Source organism: Balaenoptera acutorostrata, chromosome 5, assembly GCF_949987535.1.
Source record: "Balaenoptera acutorostrata chromosome 5, mBalAcu1.1, whole genome shotgun sequence".
Classification (NCBI taxonomy): domain Eukaryota; kingdom Metazoa; phylum Chordata; class Mammalia; order Artiodactyla; family Balaenopteridae; genus Balaenoptera; species Balaenoptera acutorostrata.
The window spans coordinates 113223392-113246785 of NC_080068.1; the positions used below are offsets into that span (position 1 = coordinate 113223392).

The 23394-nt window shown below is 37.5% G+C and overlaps 1 protein-coding gene across 1 annotated transcript in view; it reads right to left on the reverse strand.

Annotated features, from left to right (window-relative positions):
• COL25A1 (collagen type XXV alpha 1 chain) overlaps positions 1 to 23394 on the reverse strand; it is a 481522-nt gene that overhangs the window by 218707 nt on the left and 239421 nt on the right. Inside the window, exons 3-4 of the mRNA XM_007191014.3 lie at positions 6223 to 6267; positions 3842 to 3849 (exon numbers count right to left, since the gene is read on the reverse strand). Of these exons, the coding sequence (XP_007191076.1) occupies positions 3842 to 3849; positions 6223 to 6267 (53 nt within the window). The remainder of the gene's footprint in view (positions 1 to 3841; positions 3850 to 6222; positions 6268 to 23394) is intronic.

A 23394-nucleotide genomic window follows, 5' to 3' on the forward strand; every position in this document is an offset into this window, starting at 1 on the left:
GAAGTTAGAACAGTCCCTAACACCATACACAAAAATAAACTCAAAATGGATTAGAGACCTAAATGTAAGTCCAGGCACTATAAAACTCTTAGAGGAAAACATAGGAAGAACACTCTTTGACATAAATCACAGCAAGATCTTTTTTGATCCACCTCCTAGAGTAATGGAAATAAAAACAAAAATAAACAAATGGGACCTAATGAAACTTAAAAGCTTTTGCACAGCAAAGGAAACCATAAACAAGATGAAAAGACAACCCTCAGAATGGGAGAAAATATTTGCAAACAAATCAACAAAGGATTAATCTCCAAAATATATAAACAGCTCATGTAGCTCAATATTCAAAAAACAAACAACCCAATCCAAAAATAGGCAGAAGACCTAAATAGACCTTTCTCCAAAGAAGACATACAGATGGCCAAGAAGCACATGAAAAGCTGCTCAGCATCACTAATTATTAGAGAAATGCAAATCAAAACTACAGTGAGGTATCACCTCACACCGGTTAGAATGGGCATCATCAGAAAATCTACAAACAACAAATGCTGGAGAGGGTGTGGAGAAAAGGGAACCCTCTTGCACTGTTGGTGGGAATGTAAATTGATACAGCCACTGTGGAGAACCGTATGGAGGTTCCTTAAAAAACTAAAAATAGAATTACCATATGACCCAGCAATCCCACTACTGGGCATATACCCAGAGAAAACCATAATTCAAAAAGACACAGGCACCCCAATGTTCACTGCAGCACTATTGACAATAGCCAGGTCATGGAAGCAACCTAAATGCCCATCGACAGACGAATGGATAAAGAATATGTGGTACATATATACAAGGGAGTATTACTCAGCCATAAAAAGGAACGAAATTGGGTCATTTGTAGAGACGTGGCTGGATCTAGAGACTGTTATACAGAGTGAAGTAAGTCAGAAAGAGAAAAACATATATCGTATATGAACACATACATGTGGAACCTAGAAAAATGGTACAGATGAACCAGTTTGCAGGGCAGAAATAGAGACACAGAGGTAGAGAACAAACGTATGGATACCAAGGGGGGACAGTGGAGGGGTAGGGGTGGTGGTGTGATGAATTGGGAGATTGGGATTGACATATATACACTAATATGTATAAAATAGATAACTAATAAGAACCTGCTGTATAATAATAAAAAAAAAGAAATACAATGGTAATATTTTATCAAGCCACCTACTCTAAAGGAAAATTTGATGAAAAACAAATACAATACCTTGAAAATCATATATGGGGGTTTAGAAATTGGAGGCTTAAGAGGATTTCATTACAATGTATTTCACCCCTAAGGGCTCCCATGATACGGGGTCCCAAGTACTTACAGTAAGACTCCATTGTATTAGAAAAGGTAGCACAATGAATATATATATTTTTTCTCTTTTTCACGATCAATGGTTTTTTGTCTTATCAAATGTGAGCAACTTAACTCGAGTTATCTTTTAGTCAGTATTAAAAAAGTGTGGATATATGTATATGTATAACTGATTCACTTCGCTGTACAGCAGAAACTAACACAACATTGAAAATCAACTATACTCCAATAAAACTTTAAAAACAAAACAAAGATAACACACAAAAGAACACAAAAGAAAACCTCATAATTACATATACCTTATTTCTTGGATCTGATGTTATTTGCTAAACACATTATAACTTCTTTAAAATGCATCTGAGATGCCGTAGTATTAATGCTTATTGTATAGATTAGCCATTTTACATTTTTTGGTCATGTTTTTATTATATGTAATTATTTATATCAAGAAATATAATTTGATATTGAATCACTATGCTGTACCCCTGAAACTAATATAATATTGTAAATCAACTATATTTCAATAAAAAAAAGAAATACAATTTGACCCATGTCTAGCCAAACCTGTGTAACAATGAGCCATATTATAATATACTTACAATTTCAAGGAAGAAGGATAACGTGGTAAGCAGAAACCATTTACAATCAGACATATCTAACTGAATTCCAACTTTGCAAACCCTCTTTAGCTGTACAGCCATTGATAATTAACCTCTATGAGCCTCAGTTTCCTTGTTGACAATGGTAATGTTTAGAGACATTAATGGGAATGGGGATGGTAACATCAGAGACAAAATAAATGTATGTAAAGTGCCTAGAATATTGCCTGCCATACACAGGGGCTTAAAACATATTAGTCCTCTTTTATTTATTTATTTATTTATTTATTTATTTATTTATTTATGGCTGTGTTGGGCCTTCGTTTCTGTGCAAGGGCTTTCTCTAGTTGCGGCAAGTGGGGGCCACTCTTCATCACGGCGCGCAGGCCTCTCGCTATCTCGGCCTCTTGTTGCGGAGCACAAGCTCTAGACACGCAGGCTCAGTAATTGTGGCTCACGGGCCTAGTTGCTCCGCGGCATGTGGGATCTTCCCAGACCAGGGCTCGAACCCCTGTCCCCTGCATTGGCAGGCAGACTCTCAACCACTGCGCCACCAGGGAAGCCCCTCTTTTTTAATATATAATACGAAAAGGAAAAAAACAATTGAAATGTTCTAGGTGGAGAACCTGCACTAATAGATGGCCCCCTGAAAGCAAGAGCCATATGGGTGCCTAAACTTGTGCAGGACCAAACAGGAAATACTAGAATCCTCAATGTCATCACAAGGCAGAAATGAGATTTAACTGCCTCTTGGCCTGCCTAATACTTACCTCCACAAAAAGAAGCCTTGAACGCTCTATTCTGGATGTAATCTCCAGAGTTTCCTTTGGGTAGTAGTGGTTTGTTTCTAGTTTTAAAGACAGAGTCTTAAATATGAAGCCAAAGAATAAGGCTCCTAGACCTGGGGCATGCCATCTGCCTAGCATTAAGCAAAAGCTGAAAGTCAGTTACAGAAGCAAAGTCATTTCTAACATGATTTATGTTCCGTCCTTGAACGTGGCAGGAAGACTGCAAAAGATATTTGGAAGCCAATGCTTCCTGTGAATAAAGTAAACGAGTATATGCTAAGCCCCTCTCCCTGGACCATGCTGGTCTGTTAGAGAAGTTGCCAATGCAGAGTCTGTGAACCCTGGAGCAAACCGGCTATTCGGAATGAGAAAATATCTCCAGGCCAATGATCATTGCTACCGTAAACGTACAGAGCACAGTACGGCACCAGGGTCAGATGACAGATAGCCAGGATATTACTCAAAAACACATCTAGCTCAAAGCTGACAAGATAATCTGTTCCTGTGAGTACAAAGCAGGCTGGAATGCTGCAGCCATGACCTACACAAGGAAAGAAAAAAGAAAGTGCAACTCTCCAAGGGCTCCGACTCAAGCTCTTTATGCAGGCAAAACTCCAAGGGACTTCAAAGGGAGTGTTGCTTATGGAGAGAGCGCTGAACCAAGCCCACCGGGGGTATCACTTCCATGATCATGTTGCCATCTACATTTCGTGAACTGGCAAATGCAAATATTTCAGATACAAGCTTAAACGAATGAAAAAAGAAGTGTGAAAGAGCTTGAGGGTTTGCTCGCAAAGAAGCCTCAGAATTTCAGGAAAAGCATTTAATATCAGGAGCTTCATAAGTTATTCCAACATTCCCAAGACAGTAATTGGTTTGTGATCGTATTAGAAATAAAAGGTTTTTTTTAATTGACACATATGCACTCCTACATATCACATGATCACAAAACAGTATACTCAAAAAATAATGTCCCACAGTTAAATACTCTTAAAAAGGTCAGCAATATTTTTCTAATTGAAATATAGAGTATATTTTGATGTTTTAACAGTTTTAACATACGTGATTTGATTAACGTAGAGGAGCCAGAATGCAGCAAATATACTTACAGGAGGACCTATGGTTGGGGGAGAGTAGAGGGAATAAGAAAAAGGGAGAGACAAATTAGTGAATATACAAATAGTAAGATTTAATAAAAGATTAGAACATCATCATAATCATCAGCACAATACAAGAGACATAGAAATCACTTAAGAATTTAGTGCCTCTCAGTCATTTTTTAGATCACGAACCTATTATGAAACCATATCAGAAAAATGCATTTACATCTATGTGCACACAAAATTTTTTGTAAAATTTCAAAGAATAGTCCCTGAGGACTGTTTATGAATTACTGAGAAGTTCATATATTTTAAGAAAAGACTGTCTAATTTATACACCTAAAAATTTAGATAAAATATGAATTAGGAAGAGCGTTAGTCATTTATGATAGACCAGTTGTAGACAATTGATATATAAATTTCTTGAGTTTGGTAAAATGGCTAAATCAGAAAGGTACCTGCTATTTGTTCTAAGAATGTTTATCATTCAGTAGTATTGTCAATATATAAAAGACTAAGTCCTGATGTTTATATAAGTTTCTTTAAAACTATGTATTCTCATCAAAACACAGGCAAAGTCTAAGAAAATTTCAATATTTCGCACACCATATGTTCAATTAAAGCGCCAGTTCTCAGTAGCCAAGAAGTTGGGAATTGATTTTTATATTTTCTGTAAAACTGCATAAGTACAAAATTTTCACTTTTTTTTTCTTAATCCTCTTTCTTTCTTTTGACACAAAGATCAATTCAGTGATTATTTGGGTCCACCAATGTTTTCTCATTTCTTTTTCCTCAAAAACAAATTTATAAAGCATCCTCTATTATAAAACTTTGCACTCAATGAAAGGGATACCTATACAATTTTCCAGTTACTTAGAGTGAATGAGGTTTAAAAATAACTTTTGATAATTCTTTTCAAGGAATTAAAACTTAGCAGCTATGTTTTCATAAAAACCTTTTTACTTTGACATCATATTTCCAAAAGGGAGAGGAAATGAGACAAAAAAAATCAATCTGCCGTGTGCTCTTTTTGATACAGTTAGTATTTCTATTTTTTAACCCTTAGTAGATTGTTTTTAATATTAATAAATACTTGTAGAAAATGCTGGAAAATAGCATTTCTTAGTACACTAAAATCAAACCTTAAATTACCTTCCTCTTATCTTGCAAGGAAGAATTGATGTCCTGTTAAGACTTCACATTTACATTTACATTTTTGGAGTCTGAGACTTTATAAAACTAGTAAAACCGTAAGTGAACACACTCATTTGAATACCTTGGTTTCAGAAATAAACAGTTTTTATTTGACTTTGCATATAGGGATTTGGTCTGAAAGCAAAAAACAAAACAAAACAAAACAAAAATCACTAAAATGCGTGTCAGGACAATTGGTTGTGCTTCTAGTTCTGCTCATAAAAAATTGCATGGTCGGGCTTCCCTGGTGGCGCAGTGGTTGAGAGTCTGCCTGCCAATTCAGGGAACACGGGTTCGAGCCCTGGTCTGGGAAGAGCCCACATGCCGCGGAGCAACTGGGCCCGTGAGCCACAGCTACTGCGCCTGCGCGACTGGAGCCTGTGCTCCGCAACAAGAGAGGCCACGATAGTGAGAGGCCCACGCACCGCGATGAAGAGTGGCCCCCGCTTGCCACAACTAGAGAAAGCCCTCGCACAGAAACGAAGACCCAACACAACCATAAGTAAATGAATGAATGAATGAATAAATAAATAAAAAATAAAGGAATTCTTTTTTAAAAAAAATTGCATGGCCTTGGCTGAATCACCTGACTGCTCTGCATCTCCATTTCCTCAACTATAAAATGAAAACTCTGGATTGATTACTAAGGTTCCTGTCATCACTAAAACTCTACGGTTATACAAGAGGAATAAAAAAATCTCAAATTTTGAAATGAGAGTCAAAAGCATGACAAAATTTTACCAGTTGGATAAAATAATAATCAGCTTTCCAGGACATGTGCCCCAGTGTCCCAAGGCAGATGTTTCCGCAAAGAGTGTGCATTGACTGACCACCTATGTAGATGGAGAGATGGGTGATGCTGTCATACTGCACGTGGCTAAGAAACCCTCTGCTGTACACTGAAAGGGTGGATTTAACTTGACACAGTAAATAAGCCAAAATTGGGTGCCAGGGGTTAGTAAACCGTAATGAATAATATTTTGCAAACTTCTCCTTCCTACTGTTTGATGGAAATAAGAAGATAAAAAAAAAATTCTATGTGTAGCAGAGAAGATATAAACATCTCACACACACACACACACATGCACACATGCACACAACATCCAACAGAACAATATAATCACTAATTAGGAGGAACAGATGTGGGAACCTAGCCAGAACATGAATGACACAGAACAGCTGAAAGAGAGACTTACCAGATTCTCCTCTTCGGCCCCTTTTACCTCGTTTCCCCGGAGGGCCTGAAATAAAAAGAACAATTTTTGGAATTTTTGGTTCCAAAATGGCTAGTAAATGATTTCTATATATCTTGTCACTGTTTTTAACTAACATGAAAAGGACCAGAGATTTGTAAAGGCCAACTCTGTCTCTGGCATTTCAGCATAACTGTTAAGCTTCATTTAATTATAAAAGCTGTCCTAGATCTCTAACCAACTAGTGTTACTTAGAAACACTAAAGATTCAGAATTTTTGTTCATCCTGCCTGGGTATCATCAATAAGAAAGTGTTCACTAAGCAAACTGGTGGTGTTGAGATTTCATGTTTCTTAGGAAAATTTCTTTTCTGAAGGTTTCAGCATATTAATAATTAAAAGTACTAAGTACAAATGATTACAGTTTCTCTTCAGTCAGGTTCCTCATGCATCTCTTGAAAATATTTAGTTGGCAGTTAATTAAACATATATATCAATAATGTAAATAATCTTTACAAATATTTCTATTTTATTAAATATGAATTTTCATCTATTGGAATTTCTCTAAGAACCAGCTGAGTTAAAATCACAACACTTTTAATTGGAAAGTATTTAGGTAGTAAGTATTGGTCTCATTTTTCTAAGGGGCTAGCTCATTATTGTCATTCAATAAATGTTTAGTCTTTACGGTGATCTCATTTTAAAAGTGAAGAAATAATCTTTTTTTTCAGTGAGTTCCCTATGAAGACCACCACGCCAGTATGTGTCAGACTTGCACAAGTCTCTAGACGTTCATGGTTTTCAAGTCATTATTCTCAACTATATAATTTCTGCCCTCATTTCCTTGGTTAGGAATAGCTCCCACTGAATTATGATCCCAGCAAATAGAAGAGAATGATTAGCCCACAGTGAGAATTGAGGTCTTAAAATATTTGCTGGGAGAAAGAGGCCAAGGAAAATACAGAACTGCCTGGTTTTGAAGAATGAGTGGCAAAGTTGGACTGATGACTTCTAAACTCTAGAAAGTTCAAGGCACAGGCCTTGGCACCCAGTTGACTCTTAATGTGATCCTGAGCTACCAACTTCCACATGGAAACACTATCACGAGAAATAAAAACATCAGTGGGCCAGGTTAGTTTCCCTGCAAGCCCTTACACAGAGTAAGTCTGGCCATGTGTGTTTTGTAAGAGGTTAAAAACAATCAAGCAATAAAATCAATTGAAAATATTAGGAGAAGCGGCTTTGTAGCAGAATCCAAAATTGTCATTCGAAATTTCAGGTTTCTTTCTGTGTTCTGAAATAAAGAGAGATTTTCATCACACTCAAGTTATCCTTGGGTAGACTGAGAGCAGAAGGAAAATCATATAAATAGGTAAATAAACCCAGTGGAATCCTAATAGGTATGAAAAGTATACATTTATACACATGCTCAAACACACACATACACAGATATATATTGACAAATTCTGATGTATAATATACAATGCCTTTTGGATTAGGAATCAGATTTTTTTATATTACAAAATTACTTTAAGAAGTGTTTAGCAACTACTAGATACTTATGATGTCTGTGGTCTGCACAGTAGGGACTACAGGTCATGTATAAGATGTATATCTGCTCTGAAGAAGCAAAGAAGTTGAAAAGACTAAAATAACACACATGAAAAATTCGTTAGTAGTATGTTGTGAAGGCGGCACAATGAGTTTGCACTCTGATTTGTTCCTTCTACTCTCAACACATGGTCAATTATAAAAAGAGAAAAACATTTAAAAGTATTTGCATTCAAAAAAGACATGGGCATGTCCACAGGCCAGAAATGAACCAGAACTGGAAAGTGGAGAGCAGGGATAAACCATGAGCTTGCCTGACTCTGGTTCTAGAAGTAGAAATGGTGGCTATGGGTTCTATCCCTGAAGAATAAATACTCAAAAGTTCTCTCATCAGATTCAGACTCACTTCTTAAAGCTGGGGGCTTATAAATGCTAAAGAGAAGCTTTAAAAAAATCTAGATCTCTGGCTTAAAGGCTGGGGAATATAGATATAACCTCTCAATCAGAAAACGAAGTAAGCATCTGCTGGTTTGATGCCTGATTCTGTGATATTCCAAACATAAATCTGCAACAGGAGTCCTGAAATGTCATTTTAAGACAACTCTGGTCTAGAAAGCTGGGATGTCAGGTAAAGAAGGACATAAAATGAATAGGTAAGAAAAGGTGAGTATAGAGGAAAGAAAGGCAGACACACACAGAGAGGAAACTACACACACACACACACACACACACACACTAAAAACCTCCTACTCACAATGAGTATAGAAGTCAAAGTTCCAAAACATATAAAGAAATCTAATGCTAAGAAAGGTAGCACTAAATAATAAGATCATGAATTCTTCCTAGGTAAAATTAATTAATTTTAAGAAACCATCAGACGAAGATTAGTATGTTAATTATGCTTTAAGAGATCAATGAAGAAGTAATACCCATTAAAGAGCAAGGGATTTTGAATGTAAACAAGGAAAAAAAGAACAAGTGGATATGAAAGAGAACCCTTTAGAAATCTTGAAAATGTCATTGAAATTAAAAAAAAAAAAGATAAATCAATTAAATGCTAACCTGGATATTGTTGAAGAAGGAACAGACATGGAAGATGTAGAATGCAGCCCAGAGAGACAGATCCAATATCTATCTATGTATCTGACTATCCACTGTAATCTGAACGTACATGTCCCACAAATTCACAGGTTGAAATTCTAACTCCCAAAGATGATAATTTTGGGAGTGGGGTATTTGGGAGTTGCTTAAATCATGAAGCTGGAGCCCTCAAGAATGGGGCTTATAACAAAGACACCACAGAGACCCCTAGCCCCTTCCACTATGTTAGGACACAGTGAAAAGACACCAGCTATGAACCAGGAAGAGGGCCCTTACCTGAAGGTGACCATGCCGAAAACTTGATCTTAGATATCCCAGCCTCCTGAACTGTGAGAAATAAATTTTTGTTGTTTATAAGTCACCCAGCCTGTGGTATTTCGTTATAGCAGCCCAAACAGAATAAGACTCTATCTACTACCTATCTATCTATCATCTATCTATCTATCTATCTATCCATCTATCTATCATCTATCTGTCTGTCTATGTATCTATGTATCTATCTATCCATCTATGTTAAGAAGAAAATTTTTACTTATAAAAGAACTCAAAATAAATGATAGAGAAGACTTTGTTTAAGAGATAATAGTTGAGAATATTCCAGAATTGAACTTAGGATACCTAAGATTGAACTTATACTCCAAGTGGCAAGTAAAAATAAATCACACTTAAACACAAAGAAGGAGAAACTTAGAAATATTCAAGGATAAAGAGAAAATATTAAGAACTACCAGAAGGAAGATTACAATGGAAGATACCTAACTGACTGCTGTCTCATCCACAACAAAGGTGCCAGAGGGCCCAGACCTGATTTTTATGAAAAGTCTTAGAAGCCTATAATTATGTTTGTTTATTGGAATTAGTTTGTCACTTTCCTCCTGAAGAATATTCCTTTTAAATAGTAGAATTTATCAAGTAAAAACAACAGATTACATAAATGTTTAAAAATAATTTAAAATAAACTTTTAAAAATATTTAAAAGATATCAGATTATAAAAAATGATCAGAGAAGCAATGATATTTTTGAAGAAACCAATAAACAAAGTTAAGGGGATCCCCTGGTGGTCCAGTGGTTAGGACTCAGCCCTTCCACTGCCGCTGGCCCGGGTTCGATCCTGGTTGAGGAACTAAGATCCCATAAGCCACGCCAAAAAAAAAAAAAAAAAAAAGGAACATGTCTGCCTTAAATATTCAATTTAAAGAAATGAATCAAATGCTGTGGGAAATTTGCTCATTATATTGAGAGTTGAGAAAAAATAAAATCTAAGGAAACTGAAAAGATACTTGGTAAGACAGATATCTATTGAATACGACAAGGTTTTCCAAAGAATTTCATAATATTTGAGAGAAAAAATTATGCTAAACTAAGTTATGAGAAGATGGGAATCCAAACCCTATTGGATTTACAAAGAAAATACTTGATTTGAGAAGAGCATGTTATAATTGCTATAAGAAACAGAAGACTGGAGTGAGCATTATATTGAGTTGTGAATTAATAAATTATACAAAACTCACAGTAACACATAGATTAAAGATCTTGCTTACGAAGATAATAAATAGAAGTTTTGAAAAAGTCTACTGTGCAGATGAGATAATTTGATATTGCTCCTGAATTTAAAGGCAAAAATAATTTAAAAATGATATACATGGAATGAATTTGACAATGGGCAGCTGGCAGATCACCAGAGTGAAAAAGAAAACAAATGACAGATATTTCCCAGACAAAACCGATGTTAACAATAGCTAACAGTAGTTGAAAAAGATAGTCCCATATATACAATGGAATATTACTCAGCCATAAAAAGAAGGAAATTGAGTTACCTGAAGTGAGGTGGATGGACCTAGAGTCTGTCATACAGAGTGAAGTAAGTCAGAAAGAGAAAAACAAATACCGTATACTAACGCATATATATGGAATCTAAAAAAAAAAAAAAAATGGTACTGATGAACCTAGTTGCAGAGTAGGAATAAAGATGTAGACATAGAGAATGGACTTGAGGACACAGGGTGGGAGGGGGAAGCTGGGGAGAAGTGAGAGTAGCATCGACATATATACGCAACCGAATGTAAAATAGTTAGCTAGTGGGAAGCAGCAGCATAGCACAGGAGAGCAACTCAGTGCTTTGTGATGACCTAGACAGGTGGGATAGGGAGGCTGGGAGGGAGGGGATATGGGGACATATGTATGCATATGGCTGATTCACTTTGCTGTACAACAGAAACTAACACAGTATTGTGAAGCAATTATACTCCAATAAAGGTCTATTTAAAAAAAAAAAAAAGAAAGAAAAAGAAAAAGATAGTACTCATTTCTATTCCAAACTGAGTGATGAAGTGTCAGTCAGGCATGAGCTGTAAGAACAAATATAGAAGGTGGAACGTGACTCTTATTCACTGAACTTGGGCAGATCCTAGCAGTAGAAATTCTAAGTGAATTTTCGCAGCAGAAAGACATGACTCTGCAAAAGAAACTCGTTCAAGAATATGAATGTGAAGACAAAAAGCAGAAGATACCAGCAACAGAGGAAGTGAAAACTTACAGAGAATTTATGAAATAAAGAATAAATTATAGAGGAGCTTCAAGATGGCGGAGGAGTAAGACGTGGAGATCACCTTCCTCTCCACAAACGCTTCAGAAATACATCTACATGTGGAACAACCCCTACAGAACACCTACTGAACGCTGGCATAAGACCTCAGGCCTCCCAAAAGGCAAGAAACTCCCCCATGTACCTGGACAGGGTAAAAGAAAAAAGAAAAAGAGAGACAAAAGAATAGGGACGGGACCTGCGCCAGTGGGAGGGAGCTGTGAAGGAGGAAAGATTTCCACACACTAGGAAGCCCCTTTGCGGGCGGAGACTGCGGGTGGCAGAGGGGGGAGCTTCGGGGCCGCGGAGGAGAGTGCAGCAACAGGGGCGCAGACGGAAAAGCGGAGAGATTCCCACATAGAGGCTCGGCACCGAGCAGCACTCACCAGCCCGAGAGGCTTGTCTTCTCACCTGCCGGGATGGGCGGGGGCTGGGAACTGAAGCTTGGGCTTCCGAGGTCGGATCCCAGGGAGAGGCCTGGGGTTGGCGGCGTGAACACAGCCTGAGGGGCTAGTGCACCACAGCTAGCCGGGAGGGAGTCCAGGGAAAAGTCTGCAGCTGCCAAAGAGGCAAGAGACTTTTTCTTCCCTCTTTGTTTCCTGGTGCGCGAGGAGAGGGGATTCAGAGCGCCGCCTAAACGAGCTCCAGAGACAGGCGCGAGCCGTGGCTATAAGCGCGGACCCCAGAGACGGGCGTGAGACACTGGGACTGCTGCTACCGCCACCAAGAAGCCTGTGTGCGAGCACAGGTCACTATCCACACTGCCCCTCCCGGTAGCCTGTGCAGCCCACCACGGCCAGGCTCCCGTGATCCGGGGACAACTTCCCTGGGAGAACGCACGGCACGCCTCGGGCTGGTGCAACGTCATGCCGGCCTCTGCCACCGCAGGTTCGCCCCGCATCCGTACCCCTCCCTCCCCCGGGCCTGAGTGAGCCAGAGCCCCCGAATCAGCTGCTCCTTTAACCCCGTCCTGTCTGAATGAAGAACAAACGCCCTCAGGCCACCTACACGCAGATGTGGGTACAAATCCAAAGCTGAACCCCGGGAGTTGTGCGAACAAAGAAGACAAAGGGAAATCTCTCCCAGCAGCCTCAGGAGCAGCACATTAAATCTCCACTATCAACTTGATGTACCTGCATCTGTGGAATACCTGAATAGACAACTAATCATCCCAAATTGAGGAGGTGGACTTTGGGAGCAAAGATATATATATTTTTTTCCCTTTCCCTCTTTTTGTGAGTGTGTATGTTTATGCTTCTGTGTGTGATTTTGCCTGTATAGCTTTGCTTTTACCATTTGTCCTAGGGTTCTGTCCATCTGTTTTTGTTTTTGTTTTTGTTTTTTTACTTTTTAAAATATGTTTCTTAATAATTATTTTTTATTTTAATAACTTTATTTTATTTTATTTTATTTCATTTTTTCTTTCTTTCTCTCCCCCCCCCCCTCTCTCTCTTTCTTTCTTTCTTTCTATTTTTTCTCCCTTTTATTCTGAGCCGTGTGGATGAAAGGCTCTTGGTGCTCCAGCCAGGCGTCAGGGCTGTGCCACTGAGGTGGGAGAGCCAACTTCAGGACACTGGTCCACAAGAGACCTCCCAGCTCCACGTAATACCAAACGGCAAAAATCTCCCAGAGATCTCCATCTCAACATCAAGACCCAGCTTCACTCAACGACCAGCAAGCTACAGTGCTGGACATCCTATGCCAAACAACTAGCTAGACAGGAACACAACCCCATCCATTAGCAGAGAGGCTGCCTAAAATCATAATAAGGCCACAGACACCCCAAAACACACCACCAGATGTGGACCTGCCCACCAGAAAGACAAGGTCCAGTCTCATCCACAAGAACACAGGCACTAGTTCCCTCCACCAGAAAGCCTACACAACCCACTGAACCAACCTTAGCCGCTGGGGACAGATACCAAAAACAACGGGAACTACGAACCTGCAGCCTGTGAAAAGGAGACCCCAAACACAGTAAGATAGGCAAAATGAGACGACAGAAAAACACACAGCAGATGAAGGAGCAGGCTCAAAACACACTGGACTTAACAAATGAAGAGGAAATAGGTAGTCTACCTGAAAAAGAATTCAGAATAATGATAGTAAGGATGATCCAAAATCTTGGAAATAGAATAGACAAAATGCAAGAAACATTTAACAAGGATGTAGAAGAACTAAAGAGGAACCAAGCAATGATGAAAAACACAATAAATGAAATTAAAAATACTCTAGATGGGATCAATAGTAGAATAACTGAGGCAGAAGAAAGGATAAGTGACCTGGAAGATAAAATGGTGGAAATAACTACTACAGAGCAGGATAAAGAAAAAAGAATGAAAAGAACTGAGGACAGTCTCAGAGACCTCTGGGAAAACATTAAACACACCAACATTCGAATTATAGGGGTCCCAGAAGAGGAAGAGAAAAAGAAAGGGACTGAGAAAATATTTGAAGAGATTATAGTTGAAAACTTCCCTAATATGGGAAAGGAAATAGTTAATCAAGTCCAGGAAGCACAGAGAGTCCCATACAGGATAAATCCAAGGATAAACATGCCAAGACACATATTAATCAAACTATCAAAAATTAAATACAAAGAAAAAATATTAAAAGCTGCAAGGGAAAAACAACAAATAACACACAATGGAATCCCCAGAAGGTTAACAGCTGATCTTTCAGCAGAAACTCTGCAAGCCAGAAGGGAGTGGCAAGAAATATTTAAAGTGATGAAAGGGAAAAACCTACAACCAAGATTACTCTACCCAGCAAGGATCTCATTCAGATTTGATGGAGAAATTAAAACCTTTACAGACAAACAAAAGCTAAGAGAATTCAGCACCACCAAACCAGCTTTACAACAAATGCTAAAGGAAGTTCTCTAGGCAGGAAACACAAGAAACAGAAATGACCTACAATAACAAACCCAAAACAATTGAGAAAATGGGAATAGGAACATACATATCGATAATTACCTTAAATGTAAATGGATTAAATGCTCCAACCAAAAGACACAGACTGGCTGAATGGATACAAAAACAAGACCCATATATATGCTGTCTACAGGAGACCCATTTCAGACCTAGGGACGCATACAGACTGAAAATGAGGGGATGGAAAAAGATATTCCATGCAAATGGAAATCAAAAGAAAGCTGGAGTAGCAATTCTCATATCAGACAAAATAGACTTTAAAATAAAGACTATTACAAGAGACAAAGAAGGACACTACATAATGATCAAGGGATCAATCCAAGAAGAAGATATAACAATTGTAAATATTTATGCACCCAACATAGGAGCACCTCAATACATAAGGCAACTACTAACAGCCATAAAAGGGGAAATCGACAGTAACACAATCATAGTAGGGAACTTTAACACCCCACTTTCACCAAGGGACAGATCATCCAAAATGAAAATAAATAAGGAAACACAAGCTTTAAATGATACATTAAACAAGATGGACTTAATTGATATTTATAGGACATTCCATCCAAAAACAACAGGATACGCATTCTTCTCAAGTGGTCATGGAACATTCTTCAGGATCATATCTTGGGTCACAAATCAAGCCTTGGTAAATTTAAGAAAATTGAAATTGTACCAAGTATCTTTTCTGACCACAATGCTATGAGACTAGAAATCAATTACAGTAAAAAATCTGTAAAAAATACAAGCACATGGAGGCTAAATAATACACTACTTAATAACCAAGAGATCACTGAAGAAATCAAAGAGGAAATCAAAAAATACCTAGAAACAAATGACAATGAAAACACGACGACCCAAAACTTATGGGATGCAGCAAAAGCAGTTCTAAGAGGGAAGTTTATAGCAATACAATCCTACCTTAAGAAACAAGAAACATCTCAAATAAACAACCTAACCTTACACCTAAAATAATTAGAGAAAGAAGAACAAAAAAACCCCTAAGTTAGCAGAAAGAAAGAAATCATAAAGATCGGATCAGAAATAAATGAAAAAGAAATGAAGGAAATGATAGCAAAGATCAATAAAACTAAAAGCTGGTTCTTTAGAAGATAAACAAAATTGATAAACCAGTATCCAGATTCATCAAGAAAAAAAGGGAGAAGACTCAAATCAATAGAATTAGAAATGAAAATGGAGAAGTAACAACTGACACTACAGAAATACAAAGATTATGAGAGATTACTACAAGTAACTCTATGCCAATAAAATGGACAACCTGGAAGAAATGGACAAATTCTTAGAAATGCACAACCTTCTGAGACTGAACCAGGAAGAAATAGAAAATATAAACAGACCAATCACAAGCACTGAAATTGAAACTGTGATTTAAAATCTTCCAAAAAACAAAAGCCCAGGACCAGATGGCTTCACAGGCGAATTCTATCAAACATCTAGAGAAGAGCTAACACCTATCGTTCTCAAACTCTTCCAAAATATAGCAGAGGGAGGAACACTCCCAAACTCACTCTACGAGGCCACCATCACCCTGATACTAAAACCAGACAAAGATGTCACAAAGAAAGAAAACTACAGGCCAATATCACTGATGAACATAGATGCAAAATCCTCAACAAAATACTAGCAAACAGAATCCAGCAGCACATTAAAAGGATCATACACCATGATCAAGTGGGGTTTATCCCAGGAATGCAAGAATTCTTCAATACACGTAAATCAATCAATGTGATACACCATATTAACAAATTGAAGGAGAAAAACCATATGATCATCTCAATCGATGCAGAGAAAGCTTTCGACAAACTTCAACACCCATTTATGATAAAAACCCTGCAGAAAGTAGGCATAGAGGGAACTTTCCTCAACATAATAAAGGCCATATATGACAAACCCACAGTCAACATCGTCCTCAATGGTGAAAATCTGAAACCATTTCCACTAAGATCAGGAACAAGACAAGGTTGCCCACTCTCACCACTATTATTCAACATAGTTTTGGAAGTTTTAGCCACAGCAATCAGAGAAGAAAAGGAAATAAAAGGAATCCAAATCGGAAAAGAAGAAGTAAAGCTGTCACTATTTGCAAATGACATCATACTATACATAGAGAATCCTAAAGATGCTACCAGAAAACTACTAGAGCTAATCAATGAATTTGGTAAAGCAGCAGGATACAAAATTAATGTACAGAAATCTCTAGCATTCCTATACACTAATGATGAAAAATCTGAAAGTGAAATTAAGAAAACACTCCCATTTACCATTGCAACAAAAAGAATAAAATATCTAGGAATAAACCTACCTAAGGAGACAAAACACCTGTATGTAGAAAATTATAAGACACTGATGAAAGAAATTAAAGATGATATAAATAGATGGAGAGATATACCATGTTCTTGGATTGGAAGAATCAACATTGTGAAAATGACTCTACTACCCAAAGCAATCTACAGATTCAATGCAATCCCTATCAAACTACCACTGGCATTTTTCACAGAACTAGAACAAAAAATTTCACAATTTGTATGGAAACGCAAAAGACCCCGAATAGCCAAAGCAATCTTGAGAAAGAAAAACGGAGCTGGAGGAATCAGGCTCCCTGACTTCAGTCTATACTACAAAGCTATAATAATCAAGACAGTATGGTACTGGCACAAAAACAGAAATATAGATCAATGAAACTCAGAGATAGACCCATGCACATATGGTCACCTTATCTTTGATAAAGGAGGCAAGAATATACAGTGGAGAAAAGACAGCCTCTTCAATAAGTGGTGCTGGGAAAACTGGACAGCTACATGTACAAATATGTAATTAGAACACTCCCTAACACCATACACAAAAATAAACTCAAAATGGATTAAAGACCTAAATGTAAGGCCAGACACTATCAAACTCTTAGAGGAAAACATTGGCAGAACACTCTATGACATAAATCACAGCAAGATCCTTTTTGACCCACCTGCTAGAGAAATGGAAATAAAAACAAAAATAAACAAATGGGACCTAATGAAACTTAAAAGCTTTTGCACAGCAAAGGAAACCATAAGCAAGACAAAAAGACAACCCTCAGAATGGGAGAAAATATTTGCAAATGAAGCAACATACAAAGATTAATCTTCAAAATTTACAAGCAGCTCATGCAGTTCAATATCAAAAAAGCAAACAACCCAATCCAAAAATGGGCAGAAGATCTAAATAGACATTTCTGCAAAGAAGGTATACAGATTGCCAACAAACACATGAAAGAATGCTCAACATCACTAATCGCTAGAGAAATGCAAATCAAAACTACAATGAGGTATTACCTCACACCAGTCAGAATGGCCATCATCAAAATATCTACAAACCATAAATGCTGGAGAGGGTGTGGAGAAAAGGGAACCCTCTTGCACTGTTGGTGGGAATGTAAATTGATACAGCCACTATGGAGAATAGTATGGAGGTTCCTTAAAAAACTAAAAATAGAACTACCATACCACCCAGCAATCCCACTACTGGGCATATACCCTGAGAAAACCATAATTCAAAAAGAGTCATGTACCAAAATGTTCATTGCAGCTCTATTTACAATAGCCAGGACATGGAAGCAACCTAAGTGTCCATCAACAGATGAATGGATAAAGAAGATGTGGCACATATATACAATGGAATATTACTCAGCCATAAAAAGAAACTAAATTGAGTTATTTGTAGTGAGGTGGATGGACCTAGAGTCTGTCATACAGAGTGAAGTAAGTCAGAAAGGGAAAAACAAATACCGTATGCTAACACATATATATGGAACCTAAGGAAAAAAAAAAAGGTTCTGAAGAACCTAGGGGCAAGACAGGAATAAAGACAGACCTACTAGAGAATGGACTTGAGGATATGGGGAGGGGGAAGGGTAACCTGGGACGAAGTGAGAGAGTGGCATGGACATATATACACTACCAAACGTAAAATAGATAGCTAGTGGGAAGCAGCTGCATAGCACAGGGAAATCAGCTCGGTGCTTTGTGACCAACTAGAGGGGTGGGATAGGGAGGGTGGGAGGGAGGGAAATGCAAGAGGGAAGAGATATGGGAACATATGTATATGTGTAACTGATTCACTTTGTTATAAAGCAGAAACTAACACACCATTGTAAAGCAATTATACTCCAATAAAGATGTTTAAAAAAAAGAATAAATTATCGAAAACAGAGGGAGGCTATAAAACCAGATTGATCTTCATGATAAGAAAATTCATGACAACTGATACTGTGCAGCTTCAGAAAGATTTTTTGCTTGCAGGATGGTGCAAACTGTCATCCTGAGATAGAAATTAGTAAAAATGAGCCATAATGGCAATGCTTTAAAGACCAGGGTCAACAACCTCAACTGCAGACAGATCAAGGTCATCAAATCACATCATAGCAAGGTGTCTTAAGCCAAGCCAGTTCTTTTGGCCCACAACTAATTCTGGTGGAATACTCTACTTTTCACTAACGGTATACCTACCTGTGATAAGGCTATTCTCCAAGGTTAGAAATGTGCCTAGAAATACACATGTGCCTACATATGGGTCTTCCCATGGTCTTGGGGGTGGGTAGTTATTGCAGGTACCTAGAATACCCTTTTCTGGTTTATCAGATTAATTACCAAATTCTGTCAATTCCCCTATGACTTGGGTCTGTTTATTCTTCTCCACTCCTAGTAGTATTTTAAGCTGAACTTAAATATAAATTTTCTGGGTACTCTAAGAAGAGATTTTTTTACTGGAATTCTATTTGTATTTAAAAATATTTTTACCTTTTAAAAACATTTGCAATTAAACACACAGGAGACATTCAAGAAAAGTTTCAGGATTCATAATTGGCTGGGTATTTTGTTTTGTTTTTACCTTATGCTTTCTATTTCAATGCACATTTCTGCTATGTCTGCTTTTTTGGAGAGAAGAAATAAGATGGATAGAAACAAAGGGAAGAAATCAACTAAAAATGGATTAAAAACTTAAACATAAAAGCTGAAACTATAAAGCCCCTAGAAGAAAACATAGGGGAAAATTTCCTTGACATTGGCCTTGCAATGATTTTTTGGATATGACATCAAAAGCAAAAATAAACAAGTGGGATTACATCAAACTAAAAAATCTCAACCTACATTCTGAAATATATAAGGAACGCCTACAATTCAATAGCAGAAAAACAAATAATCCAATTTAAAAATGGGCAAAAGATCTGAATAGACATTTTTCCAAAAAAGACGTACACACGGTCAACAGATATTTGAAAGGGTGCTCAATATCACTAATCATCAGAAAAATGCAAATCAAAACCACAGTGAAGTATCATTTCACACCTGTTAGGATGGCTATTAGTTAAAAAAAAAAAAAAGGATAAGTGTTGGTGAGGGTTAGAGAAAAGAGAACCCTCTTACACTGTTGGTGAGAACATAAATTGGTGCAGCCACTATGGAAAACAGCATGGAGGTTCCTCAAAAAATTAAAACCAGAACTACCATATGATCCAGAAATCCCACTTTTGGGTATTTATCCAAAGGAATTGAAATCAGGATCTAAAAGAGATACCTGCAGTCCCATGTTCACTGCAGCATTTTCCACAATAACTGAGACATGGAAACAACTTAAATGTCCATCAACAGATGAATGATGGATAAAGATGAATGATGGTATATATACACATGCAACGGAAAATTATTTATCCTTAAAAAAGAAGGAAATCCTGCCATTTGCAACAACATGGATGGACCTGAAGGGTATTATGCTAAGTGAAATAAGCCAGAAACAGAAAGACAAATACTGTATAGTTACATTTATGTGTGGAATCTAAAACAGTCGAACTCATAGAAGCAGAGAGTAGAATGGTTGTTGCCAGGGGCTGCGGGGAAATGGAGAGGTTATGGTCAAGGAGTATAAAGTTTTAATTATGCAAGATAAATAAATTCTGGAGATCCACCATACAGCATAGTGCCTATAGCTAATAATACATTGCTAAAATTTGTTAAAGGGTACATCTTATGTTGTATTCTTACCAGAAAATAATAATAATAATGGAGGGGGTGGGAGGAAACTTTGGGAGATGATGGATTGTCTATGCCTTGATGATGGTGATGGTTTCATGGATGTATGCTTATCCCAAGCTCATCAAGTTGTATACATTATATATATATATACATATACAACTTTTTACATGTCAATCATACTTCAGTACAACAGTTTTAAAAAAAGAGACAAAGGAAAGGCTCATGCCTTGGGTGATTGTGCTTAGGTCTATTGTCATAAAAACCTGAGAACAGAGAGAAATGTAGCCATCTTGTTACACAAATGACCTAAAGGTCACTAATGACACAAGTCATTGGGGAATTAATTCCTGACTGAATTTCCATGAAGAAGGTAATGAACACATGTAAATGCACAAACTAAGGGCAAAATAAATATTAGCTCCCGCTTTTGTTTTATTTATATTCTCTTTTTATATTTAGTCATTAAGTGATCATAATATATTTGAGTATCTGATAAGAAACGCTGAATATGTATGTGAAAAAACTGTGGGAGATTAACATTGCCTTCCAATTGTCATATTCAAAGAGGCAATTTAGTATAATAAAAAGAATATGGAACAAAGAGTTAAAAGATATAGGTTCTCACTAATGTGTAAATTGAGCTAACTTCCAATTAACCTCTTTGATTTTGGTGCGCCAAAAACTCTGATAAATAGTACTAACTCTACCACGTTTATATGATTATCTTGAGGGTGAAAACGGTAAAGTGCTTTATACATTATGTTAACTGACTGTTTCCTTTATTTTTCATTATTGCAGCAAGGCTTATAAAACTATTTCTATGCTATATTACTGTCATACTGTCAATAAAAATAGTAAGACTTCTAAACAATTTTACATGTCTTAATAAAAGGCTAAAACTTCTTATCAGAAGTTTCATCTCCAGAAGCAGAGAGATTCTTTAAGGACATCAGAGAAAATACTATAAAATACCTCAAACAACAGTAAATATTACAAAAAGCAAATACAGTCATCCCTTGGTATCCACGGGGGGAATTGGTTCCAGGACCCCGCTTGGATACCAAAATCTTTGAATTCTCCATTTCCCTACATGAAATGGTGTAGTATTTGCATATAACCCAAGCACATCCTCCTGCATACTTTAAATCAGCTCTAGATCACTTTCACTACGTAACGCAATGTAAATGCTGTGTAAATAGTCGCCAGTGTGCGGCAACTTCAAGTTTTGCTTTTTGGAAGTTCCTGGAATTTTCTTCCTAATCTTTTCCATCTGTGATTGGTTGAATCCACAGAACCTGTGGATACAAAGAGCCAACTATACTCTTATCCACAATTCTGGAGTCAGAAAAATGGAAATGTTAAGGCAAAGCAAAGAGCAGGCGGCTGAGCTTGTGGTCAGGCAGGGAAAGAGCGAGTAAGAAGTGATGAGCAGATAGAGAAGCCCCAGGGACAAATAAATGCTGGGGTAGGGAGGCCTAAAGCAGAAATGTGTACACAGCTAGGATGTCCCTCCACCCCAACCAACCCCAGGAATAGGCCTCCAACAGCTGCAGATGGCCCTGGGGAGGGAGGAACCTGTCTGGACACAGAGGAGACCGCGGATCATCCTTTCTGAACCATCCATCGTCCCCCATCATTCAGTTACTTCAGAAGACTAAGCCAGGTTTACCTTCAGATCTTCTGGATTAACCTTACAAGGAGGCACAGTTGAATTTCAGAGCCTTCCCCAAAGTCCTCCCACCTGCTTACTTGCTTAATGCCTGAAATTCTTTCAGCATAGACCAAAGCTTTGCATTCCGCAACTAGAAGTAAAAGGTTTAAACAGCAGATGCCTGGTAGAAGTAGAATATTAGCTAAAATTTATATTCTCCATACTCATAAAATGTCTGTACTAAAACATCCCCAGGAGGTGATACAGCCCAAAGGTTTTCACCCTGTACTTCATGCTGACTACCAGAGCAGCTCCAATTTGCCATATTGAATTGCAACCATTTGCAGTGAAAGTTCGTTGGCTAAAACGAGTTTATAAATCATACTCTTGCAAACGTAAAATGAAAGCCAAGAGAGGCGAAAACAACCTGCGGAAGGTCCCACACAGCAGACACCAGCTTCCTGATTCCAAGCTTAGTGCTCTTTGACTCACCACATTGCCCCTCCTTTTTGAACTCCCACTGCATGTGAGTTCCTGAGAGACTGGACACAACCAGTGCAAACTTCCCAAACTGCTTCATTTTACCAATGGCCTGCCTCATATTCTTATAACACGGCTACTTAGGCAGATATGTTATTACTTGTTACAGTCTCCCACTAGACTGTAAGCTCTGGAAGGTAGGGACTCCCTCGTTCATCCTTATGTCTCTAGCAGCTGGCACAGGGCTTATCACTTGAACCTTTAAAGAAATTCGGCCTATGGGCTATTTGATGCATGCCAACGTTATTTCATACCACATTAATTTTTCAGAGAAATAATTTTTCTTATTCAGGAGTTTCATTTCCCAAGATACTTTAAATCAGCAGGTATTCCACTATACATAACGCGGGCTTGTTTGTTTTAAATATCTTTTATGTGTGTGTTTTTGTTTCAAATTTCCTCAAGTTTCTAATCTCTGTGGAATGTCAGTTTATAAAAGAAAGTTAATCATAATAAATAATAGGTAATAATTTAAGTTTACAATAGACAAGCTCCATAACTCTCACTACAGAGTGTTTTCCAGATATATGGTACTTATTTTAAAGCCAATGAGTTCAACTGAAAAGCTGTAAAAGTATTTCCCTTTTTTTTAAACAACATAAGAGACATACTAACAAATGTTTCAGGGATTCTATTCTTACAAGTTATCAGAGTAATAAAAAATATAACAATGAATAGTTTGTTAGCAAAAATAGTTCACTAGTATTTTAGTTATAAACAACAAATATGAAGTGGCAAAATTTTTATTTTCATACCCTAACCAGGCCATATCATAATTTTAATAGGCTATGA